The following is a 15080-nucleotide window of genomic DNA, read 5'->3' as shown; positions in this document are numbered from 1 at the left end:
CACCAAGCATACAAATAATGTATCTCATAAATTGTGAGTGTAGTTGCATCTGATCAAATGTGCATTTTTATTCTTTAGCTTGGGTTAAACTAATTTTAATTTGTTGGATCAGCAGCTATGCTAATGATGTCTCTATGTGTTTCTCTGTTTCTGCTGGATCTTCATCCCGTGGTAACTAGGATTTACACAAGCTCCAGTCTGGATCCAGAACACCTGAGAAGAGATGATGCTGACCCTTAGAGGACCTCAGATGATGCTAACCCTGAATCAACAACAGAACTAACAATTATTGATACAAGTGTGACTGCATCATATAATAATTATTAATTATTAATAATATTAATAATGTTCTTCGTCTGGCTGACTACGTCTTGTATTAATTTTTCAAAAAATCCTGTCAAACGCGCACAAACTGACAGTCACCACCATAAGCTACTACTAAATATTGTAGAAACATAATTTTCTGTAAAGTTGCTTTGAAACGATTCGTATTGTAAAAAGCGCTATACAAATAAACTTGAATTGAATTTAATCTAAACTGTTTCACATGGGTGTCTAGCGCCAGCTAGTGGCACATTCTAGAACTGACATTAACTGAACCACAACAGAGAGGAAGAGTGCTATTGTAATCTAAATCTAAGATCCTAGAGATATTTATTATTATTTAGTTCTAATTACTAACACACACACACACACACACAGACACACACACACAGACACACACACGCACAAACACACACAGATGTTTGTTTTTGTGTAAAGAGTGTTCATCCCGTAGGTGTAATGGTTTTTATTCTGTACAAACTGTATATTCTATCACCCTTCACCAACCCTACACCTAACCCTAACCCTCACAGGAAACTTTGTGCATTTTTACTTTCTCAAAAAAACTCATTCTGTACGATTTATAAGTGTTTGGAAAAATGGGGACATGGGTTATGTCCTCATAAGTCACGCTCTCCTTGTAATACCTGTGTCATACCCATGTCATCATCCTGATATGACACAAAAACAAGAGCACACACACACACACACACACACACACACATCCTTATGGATAAATAAATATATATGTATTTAAACATGAGTATCAAACCTCACTGTGTTAATGGAACTGAAATTCCTGTTTATATATATATATATATTCATTCATAACTCTTAACTCATAATTTCTGTTTTTACGAGACATGTTAGATAATTTTCCATTAAAATAAAGTATCAAAATTACATTTTAATTCAAATATATTTCTTAGGATTAAATAGATTAAAACATGAATTAAACAATGATATTATATTAAAATAATTAAGCAATGATATCAAATATTATTGACAAAACTTTTGAAATATTATGTAATTATCCTAAACAGTAATAATTATATGGTTATTAAATCTCACTGTGTTAATGATTTAAAAACATTGGAATTGAACACTGCAAATATGTTTCTCTCTCTCTCTCTCTCTCTCTCTCTCTCTCTCTCTCTCTCTCTCTCTCTCTCTCTCTGTAGTAAGAATTATTTCCAATATAGTTTTATTTGTTCTTAGTTATACATTTATTACAAAATATAATACTATAATATTATTAAATAAATAATATAATTATTTAATTTTTAAGAATATATTAATTTTATTTTTTATTATTATATTATTTATTATAATATAATTATTTAACTTTACTATTATATTTATTATATAATAAAAAGAAAAAATATTAGGCTGTATGATTATGATTATAGGACATTTTCTCTCTGCAGTACACAGATAATTCCCACGCTTCCCGTTTGGTTATTTCTGGGAACATTTTCTCAATTTTGCATCTGGGAATTTTTTCTCAAGTTTGCATCAACTACTGATGAGCAGTACTTTTTCTTTCAAATGCTCAAATTCACATTATTTCTTATGTAATGCAGGCATTCCCAAACTTTCTGTCATCTGAACCTCTTTCACCTAATAAAATTACTTTTACCCCTGAGATTTTAAAATAAATATTTTAAATATTCAGTCTCATATTTGCATGTTCATGGTTCTCTGATGGTCACATGGCATGCAGGTAAACAAATAACATGGTATATATATATATATATATATATATATATATATATATATATATATATATAGTAAGTGTTTTATTCTGATTAATGTTATTTTAAAATTATTTATTTTAATTGTAAATTTAATAAGGCTAATTTTTTGCTTTTTATTCAATTCATTAAGCCCAGTTTTGGAAACCTTGGTATAATGTAATGTTTAATGCGCTTCATGTTGTAAATAACAACAAACTGAACATATTTTATTTTTTTAAAGCATTTTATATCAGTATGGTACTAAACTGTGCTATTTAATCAACGTGATGAACGAGTTAGGTCAAAAGTAATCTAAAAGTTAGTTATCTGATCTCAAATGGATTCCGTTACTAAGTACAATGTTTGTCATGTAACTTGTAATCAGTTACGGATTGTGTTCTGGAGTCGTATAACGTTAAACCCAAAGTGAACTGTAAACAAGTTTCAGTCTGTCCGCGCGATTAGATGACGCGGCCGCGGTGCATGCTGGGACTGTGGGTCCTCCTGGAGCGTCTCCATCTTTAAAGCCCAGAGAAGAATTGCTTCCGCTCCGCCGGACTCACACGGACCCGCGCTCTCACAACACACCGACACACGGACCCCGGATCCGGTGACTCGACACGTTCACTCCCGCGGACACACACACCGACACACACACACACACACACACACACACACACACACACACACGAGAGCTCTGCTTCCTTTGTCCGGAGATGAGCGGAGGAAGATGTCGGTCTCGGGACTGAAGGCCGAGCTGAAGTTTCTGGAGTCTATTTTCGACCCGAACCACGAGCGCTTCCGGATCCTCGACTGGACACCGGACGAGCTGAGCTGCCAGTTTAACATCGGAGACCAGCTGCTGATCATCCACTGCAACCTCACGGTACACACACACACACACACACACACACACACACACACACACACACACACAGGGTACGCGCTCGGGCCCTCAGTGGGAAGCACACTGATCTCTAGTCTCCTGAAATGAAGATATGTAACACTGCATCAGTGTCTCATCAATGGAAGTGAATGGGTGCCGTCAGAATGAGAGTCCAAACAGCTGATAAAAACATCACAATAATCCACAGCACTCCAGTCCATCACTGAACATCTGGAGAAGACACAAGATGAAACACATCCAGCATTAAGATGATTTTAACTTCAATCCGTTGCTTCTGGCTAAAATACGTAATAATGCATTCTGACGGCACCCATTCACTGCAGACCTTCAGCAAATTTTCACTTTTTGGTGCGGATTTCTTTAAATAATATTTACATTATAACTGAACCGGTGTAAGTGTGAAACCAGTGCCAGCTATAAACAAGATCAGTTAATGTACATTCAGATTAAACCACGTCTTGACTCTTAAAGTCATATTTATATCCATTTGAATGCACATGAATAACTGAGAAGGTTTCAAGTGCCCTATTTGACCTGCACACAAATAAGAAACCCTTTCTAGGGATTTTAGTGCTAAAGTACGTCAGATGAGTTCGTATAGATCTGATTATGTCACACGTGTTTTGTGGAAGTTCCTGTTTTGCCGGTGTTTTTGAGCCAGTTAAAGTTGGGAATGTTGTGATGATGTCACTGCCAGTCAAACGTCTGGACACGCCTCTTCCTCTTTCAGGACAGTGGTGCAGTTTACAGGAATGAGAAGCTGCATCTAAATCTGAACTGGTTTTGGTTTTGTAAATGAATCCAGAATGATTTGTCTACAAACCCAAGCATTTGCACAGATCTTGAGAACCGCTGATCCGGTCCAGACGTCCGGCTGGTGGTCACTTCCCAGTGTAACCCTCAGAAGTGTGTTTCAGGAGTCGTACCCGGCGACACCGCCCATATGGTGCGTGGAGTCTGATGACCCGAGCCTGACCCGAGTGCTGGAGCGGCTGGAGGACGTCCGGAAGAGCAGCACACTGGTGAGTGCACTACATACAGGAGTTCAGACTGGGATTGAGTTTATAGACATGTTTACTCCATGTTACAGGGGTACAGGTGTCCTTCGGTTCGGTGCATGAGTGGAACTACACTGGAAACTTACAGTTTTATTAGGCTATTGCTGCACGTTTCTTTGTGAAATTAAAATATAACAAAACTTAAGCAATAACCCCTGTGAAGCCGTGGTTTATAGTGAATTTATAACCGCTGAGGGGCATTGGTAGGTATGACGCAAAGCTGTTATAAATTCACTGTAAACCATGGCTTCACGGGGGTTGTTGCTTTAAAAAACGGTTATTCCGTATATGTAAGGTTTCACACAATAAAACAGAGCAGATAAAGTGTAATGATATTAATAAAAACCGTATTCTTCCACCAAACAGTCTAGTTCCTTTAGAATCAGTTGTGGTTGCTACAAAGTGGTTGCCGAGCAACAGACAAATGTAAACAAAAGTGTGTGTTACTTTGTAGAGTCATCTACAACAGCTTTGAACGTGGCTCAGCCAATCAGAATCAAGGAGTGGAATGATCCGTTTTATAAGTTTTAACTCGTCTGAGTTTAATTGAGATCAAACAAGACTTCCATTTATTCTCAAGGTCTAACAAACACGTGAAAGCATTTCCTTCCCAGTAATTGTTAAATATGTATCAGGAGAAATATTAGATATGGCAGATATGGCTTTTCTTACTTTAAGTCTTATCTAAGTTGCCTTCTCATTAGAAGGTAGTGTGTGACAGTAAATCACGTAATTAGTCATCTCTTCCGTCTGTGAGTGCTTCAGAGCAGAGCAGGTGTTGTTATCATGATGCTCTGAGCGGCAGTAAACAGTAATTACCCTCCTAGCTCCATTATAATACTGTAATAGAGCAGAGCATTACACAACATGTGAGTGTGCACTACTGAGGGAACTCGGACTGATGCCTGGTGTCATGTGAGTGTGCACTACTGAGGGAACTCTGACTGATGCCTGGTGTCATGTGAGTGTGCACTACTGAGGGAACTCGGACTGATGCCTGGTGTCATGTGAGTGTGCACTACTGAGGGAACTCAGACTGATGCCTGGTGTCATGTGAGTGTGCACTACTGAGGGAACTCAGACTGATGCCTGGTGTCATGTGAGTGTGCACTACTGAGGGAACTCGGACTGTTGCCAGTTGTCATGTGAGTGTGCACTACTGAGGGAACTCGGACTGATGCCTGGTGTCATGTGAGTGTGCACTACTGAGGGAACTCAGAGTGATGACTGGTGTCATGTGAGTGTGCACTACTGAGGGAACTCAGACTGATGCCTGGTGTCATGTGAGTGTGCACTACTGAGGGAACTCTGACTGATGCCCGGTGTCATGTGAGTGTGCACTACTGAGGGAACGCGGACTGATGCCCGGTGTCATGTGAGTGTGCACTACTGAGGGAACTCGGACTGATGCCTGGTGTCATGTGAGTGTGCACTACTGAGGGAACTCGGACTGTTGCCAGTTGTCATGTGAGTGTGCACTACTGAGGGAACTCGGACTGATGCCTGGTGTCATGTGAGTGTGCACTACTGAGGGAACTCGGACTGATGCCTGGTGTCATGTGAGTGTGCACTACTGAGGGAACTCAGACTGATGCCTGGTGTCATGTGAGTGTGCACTACTGAGGGAACTCGGGCTGATGCCTGGTGTCATGTGAGTGTGCACTACTGAGGGAACTCGGACTGATGCCTGGTGTCATGTGAGTGTGCACTACTGAGGGAACTCGGACTGATGCCTGGTGTCATGTGAGTGTGCACTACTGAGGGAACTCAGACTGATAACTGGTGTCATGTGAGTGTGCACTACTGAGGGAACTCGGACTGATGCCTGGTGTCATGTGAGTGTGCACTACTGAGGGAACTCAGACTGATGCCTGGTGTCATGTGAGTGTGCACTACTGAGGGAACTCGGGCTGATGCCTGGTGTCATGTGAGTGTGCACTACTGAGGGAACTCGGGCTGATGCCTGGTGTCATGTGAGTGTGCACTACTGAGGGAACTCGGACTGATAACTGGTGTCATGTGAGTGTGCACTACCGAGGGAACTCGGACTGATGCCTGGTGTCATGTGAGTGTGCACTACTGAGAGAAGTCTGACTGATGCCTGGTGTCATGTGAGTGTGCACTACTGAGGGAACTCGGACTGATGCCTGGTGTCATGTGAGTGTGCACTACTGAGGGAACTCGGACTGATGCCTGGTGTCATGTGAGTGTGCACTACTGAGGGAACTCGGACTGATAACTGGTGTCATGTGAGTGTGCACTACTGAGGGAACTCGGACTGATGCCTGGTGTCATGTGAGTGTGCACTACTGAGGGAACTCAGACTGATGCCTGGTGTCATGTGAGTGTGCACTACTGAGGGAACTCAGACTGATGCCTGGTGTCATGTGAGTGTGCACTACTGAGGGAACTCGGGCTGATGCCTGGTGTCATGTGAGTGTGCACTACTGAGGGAACTCGGGCTGATGCCTGGTGTCATGTGAGTGTGCACTACTGAGGGAACTCGGACTGATAACTGGTGTCATGTGAGTGTGCACTACCGAGGGAACTCGGACTGATGCCTGGTGTCATGTGAGTGTGCACTACTGAGAGAAGTCTGACTGATGCCTGGTGTCATGTGAGTGTGCACTACCGAGGGAACTCTGACTGATGCCTGGTGTCATGTGAGTGTGCACTACCGAGGGAACTCTGACTGATGCCTGGTGTCATGTGAGTGTGCACTACCGAGGGAACTCAGACTGATAACTGGTGTCATGTGAGTGTGCACTACTGAGGGAACTCAGACTGATGCCTGGTGTCATGTGAGTGTGCACTACTGAGGGAACTCAGACTGATGCCTGGTGTCATGTGAGTGTGCACTACTGAGGGAACTCAGACTGATGCCTGGTGTCATGTGAGTGTGCACTACTGAGGGAACTCAGACTGATGCCCGGTGTCATGTGAGTGTGCACTACTGAGGGAACTCAGACTGATGCCCGGTGTCATGTGAGTGTGCACTACTGAGGGAACTCAGACTGATGCCTGGTGTCATGTGAGTGTGCACTACTGAGGGAACTCAGACTGATGCCTGGTGTCATGTGAGTGTGCACTACTGAGGGAACTCAGACTGATGCCCGGTGTCATGTGAGTGTGCACTACTGAGGGAACTCAGACTGATGCCTGGTGTCATGTGAGTGTGCACTACTGAGGGAACTCAGACTGATGCCTGGTGTCATGTGAGTGTGCACTACTGAGGGAACTCAGACTGATGCCCGGTGTCATGTGAGTGTGCACTACTGAGGGAACTCAGACTGATGCCCGGTGTCATGTGAGTGTGCACTACTGAGGGAACTCAGACTGATGCCTGGTGTCATGTGAGTGTGCACTACTGAGGGAACTCAGACTGATGCCCGGTGTCATGTGAGTGTGCACTACTGAGGGAACTCAGACTGATGCCCGGTGTCATGTGAGTGTGCACTACTGAGGGAACTCAGACTGATGCCTGGTGTCATGTGAGTGTGCACTACTGAGGGAACTCTGACTGATGCCCGGTGTCATGTGAGTGTGCACTACTGAGGGTAAAGTAATTGTTAGGTATTGTGTTCATGTTGTATTACAAAAAAATCTAGGTGACCCCAAACGTATATATTGTTTAAGTTGAGACCGCTCTCAAGGCCTTACTTCCTTCTCTCTCAGATGTTCATTACGTGCGAGTGAGATTTGATCTGCTCCTGTTGTGTTCTGAGCAAGACTCTCCTCCCCTGCACTGACGACTTCAACAGGAAGTGGATCATGTGCACAGACTCCTGTTATTCTAACCTGACAAATGTGTCCAAGGGCCCTATCTTGCACCCAGCGCAATTGACTTTGTACACCGACGCATGTGTCATTCCTATTTTGCACCTGCGCAAAGCGCGCTTTTCCCTCCACAGAAGCACGTCGCTAAACTAGTGAATGAACTTGCGCTCCCTGGGCGGTTCAGCGCAAAAAAGGAGGCGTGTTCCGGCGCAAACAATCCCTGGTGCTATTTTGCTGTACCATTAAACAATTGCGCCACTGACCAGAAAAAAACTAGTCTAAAGTCAGTGGCCCGTTGCGCGTTGTTCATTATGCTATTTTAAGGGCGCATGCTTGACCATAATGTATAGCGTGCACAACGCGCATACACTTTGCTCATGTAATCTACACAGATGCAACAGTTATTTTTGCAAATCATAAATTGTTACACTTAAAAAAAAATATTAACACATGAGATGACGGAAATCATTGTGGTGTGCCACGAAGATGTGAAAAAATAGGCATAAATCTAGCTTACAAATTATTCAGGCTAATTGTAGTAATTAAGGATCAGACCTGTTTGAGGTCATATAGTATGTATTTAAGGACATCTGACAAATTGGTTTGTCCGTCAAGAACCAGGAAAAAAAAAATCGATGAAACAATTGTGGCTATTTCCTCCCACGCCTGTTTAACCGACGCTATTTTGGGTGGGTTTCTCCCATCCCCATACAACACAACTTCTCTGTCTTTCACTGCTCTTACAAGAACATCAGTCTCCTCGGCTGTGAACCGCTCCTGGCGTGCGCCTGGTAAATACGCCATAATAATAGCAATCCATAATGGAATTTGCGCACCTGCTTTTAAAGGGAATGTTGGATGACGCTCTGATTGGTTTATTTCACGTTACGCCCAAACCACACCTATGAATAATGAAGCTACTTCAGACCAACCCATTTTAGATTTGCGCCGGGCGCAAGAGCCATTTATCCCGCCGGGAAAATAGCAACAGCGCCGAGACCCGCCCACAAACTTACTTGCGCTTCGCGCTTTGACACTTGCGTTTCAGATCGTTAAAATAGGGCCCCAAATCTTGACATGCATCTCTTGACTGTCCATAGCAAGTCAGTCAGTGTCGAAAAAACTGAGATTCCTGTGGTTCCTGGCCCAGGTGAGTGTTTCTGACGTGTGTGTGTGTGTGTGTGTGTGTTGCAGCTCCTGCAGCAGCTGAAGAGGCTGATCTGTGATCTGTGTCGCCTCTATAATCTTCCTCAGCACCCGGATGTGGAGATGCTGGACCAGCCTCTTCCTGCAGGACCCCTTCACCAGGACAGGAAGGTACTCGTCCAGACAGGAACCAAACATGCTTATAGAACTTAGTTTCACATGCATGTAATTACAAGGACTGTATTTCTGGGAAACAAGTCGTAGCTGACTGTTGCATCAGGTCAAAATTGCATTAAAAAAGCCTTTGAGGGCTATTCCACAGAATGGGTGCAAAGTCAGAGGTGGAAACATCTTTAATTATGCATGCAAATTATGTAATATAATGATATAATATTCTAGGTACACATTAATTCTCATATTGAATTCTCAGAACATTTAGGAATAATTTTCCTCCCTAAATTTGTCACTCCCGAAACACAGTAATAATAATTTAATCAGAAGGGTTATATTGACCTGTTACGATGTAAATATAGATTTTTGCTACTTTTATACAAAAATGTTATGAGGTAAAAAAAAAATTATTACACTTAAAAGTGTAATTTAAGAGATTTGTTGTATTCTAAACCCAATTTTCTTTGATCATACTGATTTCACGGTTAAGATTCACTCAGGTTTGGAGTAAGATTACATCTGTTAGGGGAGGGGCCTCTCAAGTGGGAGGAGTCACTCAAATAATTGCAGAATTTACAGATAAAGTGAATATTTAACATCAAATGATGTGGTGCGGGATCAGGATATGAGGTTTTGAGCAGAAAAAGAAAGATTATTTCTGAAGATGGTTAATATGTTAGGGTGTCCTGTGTGTGTGTGTGTGTGTGTGTGTGTGTGTGTGTGTGTGTGTGTGTGTGTGTGTGTGGTTTAACATGGATGTTTCTCTCGTAGCATGGGACGACTGACGAGGTGACTTCAGAGGAGGAGGAGGAAGAGGAGATGGGAGAGGTGCATGTCTGTTTCCCTCACCTCATTCATGTCTCCTGTGAGCTGCTGAGCGTCTCTCTTTACCTGTGTGTGTGTGTGTGTGTGTGTGTGTGTGTGTGTGTGTGTGTGTGTGTCAGCAGGACATCGATCTGGAGCACTACGAGATGAAGGTGGAGCCGGTGGATGGGAAGAAGTCTGAGGATGATGGGATTGAGAAGGAGAACCTGGCCGTCCTGGAGAAGATCCGCAAGAACCAGCGGCAGGACCACTTGAACGTAAGTGCTCACTCGGTAAGAGCCTTTCCTTCTGTTTGGGTCAGATGGGGTCAGATACAGGCGCTTCTCTCAGTCAGATGAGATTCAGTCTGTCACACTGTTTAACCCTTTTCTGTGCTGAACATCCTCAACATAATACAATCAAAAATGACCAGCCTGTGAGTTTGATAATGTTATATAATATTGTATTGAATCTTTTTTTTATCGCTTGTGTTCCTTCAGTTAGCACAGGTTTAGTTTCTTCATGGAGCTGATTGATCGCAGCAGTTTTTGAGTCAACTGCTAAAATATCAACAAATAATGCTTTTTCACTCAAAACTGCGCTCAGATCAATCCAGTATTTTGGTAATTAACGAGAGATTTATGAACATTCGGGTTTTTAAACCGTGTTGCAGACGTGAATAAGAAACACACAGTTATGAATCTGAAATGTAAAACGCTGCAGAAACGTCTCTGGTTCATCACTGTGTTTCTCAAGGAGATTCTTGGAAAGGTTTTCAGTGAAGTCAATCCAGAATCAGTCTGAGAGTTATTATTGAACGGGATGTGAATGGTTCTGGGGTTTTAGTTCAAGTGCCCCTTTATTGTGCCATTTTTAAGTGTCCTAATGTTATTTTGGAGTCTCCTACAACAAGTTCACATGCATGCAAAGTCAAAAAACACTTTCGCTTTCTCAAAATACACTAACTAATAACGGCTCTTCAGAGTCGTTACCTTCTGTGCATTACACACTGTGTGAGAGGAAATACTAGAAATGATTTACCAGGGGCACTTTAATTTAGATTTTACCCTAGAAGCTAGCATGCATTAAAAAGCATATGGAGATATAATTCATAATCAATGCTTCACATTCCCCTGAAGGTGTTTTATTAATAATCACTATTTGAAGAGGTCACGAAGCTCATGTTATGAGTCTGGTGTCTGACGGGGTGTGTTCTGTCGGGTCCTGTAGGGTGCTGTGTCTGGATCTGTTCAGGCGTCCGATCGTCTGATGAAGGAGCTCCGGGAGATCTACCGCTCTCAGAGCTATAAGAACGGTAAGATCACGTGACGGTGAGCTACAGACGGCGCTGGACTCTGTGATCTGATCCGGTCTCTCTTGCAGGAATCTACTCTGTGGAGCTGCTCAACGACAGTCTGTACGAGTGGCACGTCAAGATCAGGACGTAAGTGTGAACAGAAACCGTCTTCTGCATCCTGCTGTCATCAGACGTTAGAAGATAGCTTAAGGGAAGAACCAGCTGAAAAGGATTTTACTTCAGTTTGCTCGTGCATATCTTGATGTAGAAACAATATTGAATTATAGATGTTTTGAATATTGTAGCTCAGATTTGTGAAATGTGTTCCTGATTGTCCTGTGCTGAAGCTGTGTGTGTGTGTGTGTGTGTGTGCACTCAGTGTGGATCCTGACAGTCCTTTACACAGTGATCTGCAAGTGCTGAAGGAGAAGGAAGGCATGGACTACATCCTCCTCAGCTTCTCATACAAAGTGAGTCCAGTCCGCTGGCTCTGAAAACATGCACACAGTTCAGTCTAAACCTTGGTTTTAGTTTAAAGATTATATATATATCTCTCTGGTCTGTGTGCAGGATAACTTCCCCTTCGATCCTCCGTTTGTGCGAGTGGTTTCTCCGGTCCTGTCTGGAGGGTAAGATCACTTCTGAAGACCGTTAGGATTGTGTTGATCACACCTTCGATGAAACTCGTGTTTATAATGCATTGTAAAAAACCTTTTAATATGTTCTCATGCTCTCATTAAATTAAGTGGATTTTTGTTTTATAATGTATTATGCATTCATTATAATGCCTTAAGAATACTCTTATAATGTGTTTTGAATGTGGGCTTCATAGAAAGTGTTCCCATATTTTTTTTATACTTTATAAATGTGCATGCAGACACATTGATATTGCTCAGATCTGTTACTCGTGCGGTGTCTGTATTATTAAGCAGCGCTGGACTGAAGCGTATTAAGCGTTGTTGTGTTGTTTCAGGTATGTTCTCAGCGGAGGAGCTCTGTGTATGGAGCTGCTCACTAAACAGGTGTGTTTGGGTCCGAGACTGCGTCCACAGTGCATTTATCCACTTCTGATGTGAGGCCAGGATTTAAGATGTGTGTGTGTGTGTGTGTGTGTGTGTGTGTGTGTTCTCAGGGCTGGAGCAGTGCCTACTCCATCGAGTCTGTCATCATGCAGATCAACGCCACTTTAGTCAAAGGAAAGGCACGAGTGCAGTTCGGAGCCAATAAGGTGAGCGCTGTGCTCGTGTTTGTCCGGAAGCACATGATTATATGTGTGTAATGACACGCTTGTCCTGTCCTCAGAATCAGTACAGTCTGGCCAGAGCGCAGCAGTCCTATAAATCACTGGTGCAGATCCACGAAAAGAACGGTAAGAACTTCACAGTTGACGCATGAAATTAATAATCATATCTGGAAATGAAAAATGCATCATGTTTAGATTTTTCCATTTAAATATCATTAAAACTAAAGGTTTGCCTGAGATCGTCTGATTTAACCAACAGAAGATGTATTTGTGTGAGTTTTAAAGAGCATGAAATGATCTGCGTTGTGCTGTTTGATTTCCTCTGATTGATGACCAGCCTTTAGTTCATGATACATTTGACATCATTAACCCAGATATGTCTGAACACCATTAGGTGTCAAAAACACTCTTTCTTTAAATGATCTAGGAAGTTATATTAGTGTCTAACCCTTAACTAAAACGTTTGGAGTTTTGTTGATGAGCGTGAAAAACTCCTCACTTTCTTCATCTGGAAGTGACAGCGTGAAGGTTTCATGAACTTTTGGGCAGTCGTCGACTTCATTCAAAGGAATTTAATTGAGTTCCATTAATTTCAGTGTGGTTAATACAGATTTTGATATGATATGTATATATATATCTTTATTTCTTGTGATCTGAGTTCTGCTGTCTGGGGCTCCTCAGGAAACAGGATTTATTTCAGGATCTGAGCTCATGGCAGATTTAGCTCGTGCTGTCTGTGACTCTACTTTGACATTGATTGGTTCTGTCGGTCTCTCTGTAGAGCGAGTGCTTGCTGTATAAATGTGTGTGTGTGTGTGTGTTTCACAGGCTGGTACACACCGCCCAAAGAGGACGGCTAGAGCACAGCATCCACACATGGACCGAGCATCTTCAGACGGACATCTCTCCTCGCGTCCCTCGTTTTAATCAGAGCCACTCTTTCTGACACGTTTCTTTACTCGAGGCTTGATTTGACTCCGTTTATCCACCTGACGTTCCTTCATCTCCTCAAAAGATGCCATGATCCCAGCGATGCGACGCGCTCCTGACGCCAATATCTCTGGAAGAGCCCCATCTCTGCAGCGTTCCTCCCTCTTATTTTATTTTTATTTGCATACTAAAAAAAACTGTTTTTACCATGGCAACTCAGACTTCATTGTGTTGAAAATGAACTCCACGATCAAGTGCAGATGCATTTGGTTGAATGAATGTTTAAAAGAAGAGCAGGAGCGTCTCTCTGTCTGCGAGTGTGAGAATGGGTTCGAGTGTGTTCGTGTCATTGTGAAGCATGTCTCTCAGTCCTTCTCCCTCCAGTCTGGAACTGTATTTAGTGTGTTATTTGAAGCCCCTGCAGTCTCTTGGGAAGCTGGGAGTGACCAATAATGCCTTACGAAGCAGGACTGAGGAAGTGAAGGAGCAGAAGTTAGTTGTCTCCAGTATTTCTGTTCAAACAGACATCATCTCAGACATCGGTCGATCTGATGACCACCAGAAAACACCCTGCTTTAGTGTTAATATCATTCAGAAGCAGTTCACACCGCTGTGGGACTCTGTCAGATGCATCTTTCTCTCTAGATTCCTGTCCACAGCACTGGGATGGTTCTTCTGTTCTCTTGAAATTCACACAGACCAGAGTGAGCTGAAGAACGCCGCTCTCACATCAAGCCCTAGTTTGAGTCCACAGCTGTTCCTCTGGTTCTGAGTGAGTGAGTGTGTGTGTGTGTTCGGACGGAGAGAAGTGTGTGTGTGTTCGGATGGAGAGGAATGTGTGTGTGTGTGTTGGGAATGGAGAGGGCGGGAGGCTTCAATGCGTTATGCGCTGTTAGCATGCTTCAGTTTTATTTGCGTTTTATTTTTTCCATTGTTAGTGTAATTTTGACCATGTACAGTTCAATTTGTAAACTTGCATCAAGTTTATGAATAAAGAATTTTAAGAAATGCATCAGTGCAATCTGTTTAAGTTTCACTCTATGGAATATTCAACTGCGTGGCTTTTCTTAATGTTTCAGTTTTTCACATTTAATTAATTTTATTTGGTCATAACTGAGCAATGGGAATATTTTTGTCACTCTTGGAGACATAATAGAAAAAAGTAGGTCTGATTTTATTTTATTTTGAGGAAAGGGTAAGAAATGCATATTCCTTTAATATATTGATTGTATGTAACTACTTGAAATTAAAATTTGACATTACATTAAAGGTTTTGTCAGTATTTAGAGGCCAAGCAACGAAGCTGTGTAGACACCTATAGTAATCACTGGCCTTCTTCTTCATCCACAGAAAGTCAATGGTAACCCATAGAACCACAGGAAAGTTTTTAAACTTGGCACACTGATAGAGGACAGTCCCAACATTAACCACAGCCAATTTGGAGTCTCTAACTCAAACTCTCTAGCGCCACCATTTGTTCAAAGTTGCACTCATGTTTATGCTAATAACTTTTGAACCATAAGCCAGAAAATTAAAATCTTTCCTCTGAATCCTTCGCAAGTTTTTTTTTTTTTTTGTGTGCTATTTTCAATTGTTTGAAAAACATGCTCGAATTCTCGAATGACACGTGAACAAATTTGTTGAAAAGCTTGGTGGTTGTTCAAGCATGACCTGAGACTACCAGTGT

The 15080-nt window shown here is 42.3% G+C and overlaps 1 protein-coding gene across 4 annotated transcripts; it reads left to right on the top strand.

Moving 5' to 3' along the window:
• The first annotated feature begins 2509 nt into the window (after positions 1-2509).
• Positions 2510-14405, top strand: ube2q1 (ubiquitin-conjugating enzyme E2Q family member 1). 4 transcript variants are annotated; one of them, XM_052530805.1, is made up of 13 exons: positions 2510-2946; positions 3885-3989; positions 8997-9119; positions 9891-9947; positions 10067-10201; positions 11154-11238; positions 11307-11367; positions 11600-11690; positions 11791-11849; positions 12194-12242; positions 12353-12448; positions 12523-12589; positions 13292-14405. In XM_052530805.1, exons 1-13 carry the CDS (start codon positions 2791-2793, stop codon positions 13321-13323), a joined length of 1116 nt encoding a protein of 371 aa, XP_052386765.1. In that variant the 5' UTR covers positions 2510-2790; the 3' UTR covers positions 13324-14405. The 4 variants fall into 4 exon arrangements, with proteins under 4 accessions (XP_052386765.1, XP_052386762.1, XP_052386763.1 ...); XM_052530802.1 differs by having other exon boundaries at positions 2542-2946; positions 10064-10216; XM_052530803.1 differs by having other exon boundaries at positions 2544-2946; positions 10067-10216.
• Positions 14406-15080: the final 675 nt, after the last annotated feature.

The sequence above is a fragment of the Carassius gibelio genome, chromosome A18, assembly GCF_023724105.1.
Source record: "Carassius gibelio isolate Cgi1373 ecotype wild population from Czech Republic chromosome A18, carGib1.2-hapl.c, whole genome shotgun sequence".
NCBI classification, from domain to species: Eukaryota; Metazoa; Chordata; class Actinopteri; order Cypriniformes; family Cyprinidae; genus Carassius; species Carassius gibelio.
This window is presented reverse-complemented; position numbering and strand designations above follow the sequence as displayed.

Bases quoted from the DNA above. Each gene is read 5' to 3' on its own strand.
- ube2q1 (XM_052530802.1), top strand. From the start codon at position 2,791: ATGTCGGTCTCGGGACTGAAGGCCGAGCTGAAGTTTCTGGAGTCTATT. The intron at 11,368-11,599 runs GTAAGTGTGAAC...GTGTGCACTCAG, and splicing joins TGGCACGTCAAGATCAGGAC to TGTGGATCCTGACAGTCCTT. The intron at 12,243-12,352 runs GTGTGTTTGGGT...GTGTGTTCTCAG, and splicing joins TGGAGCTGCTCACTAAACAG to GGCTGGAGCAGTGCCTACTC.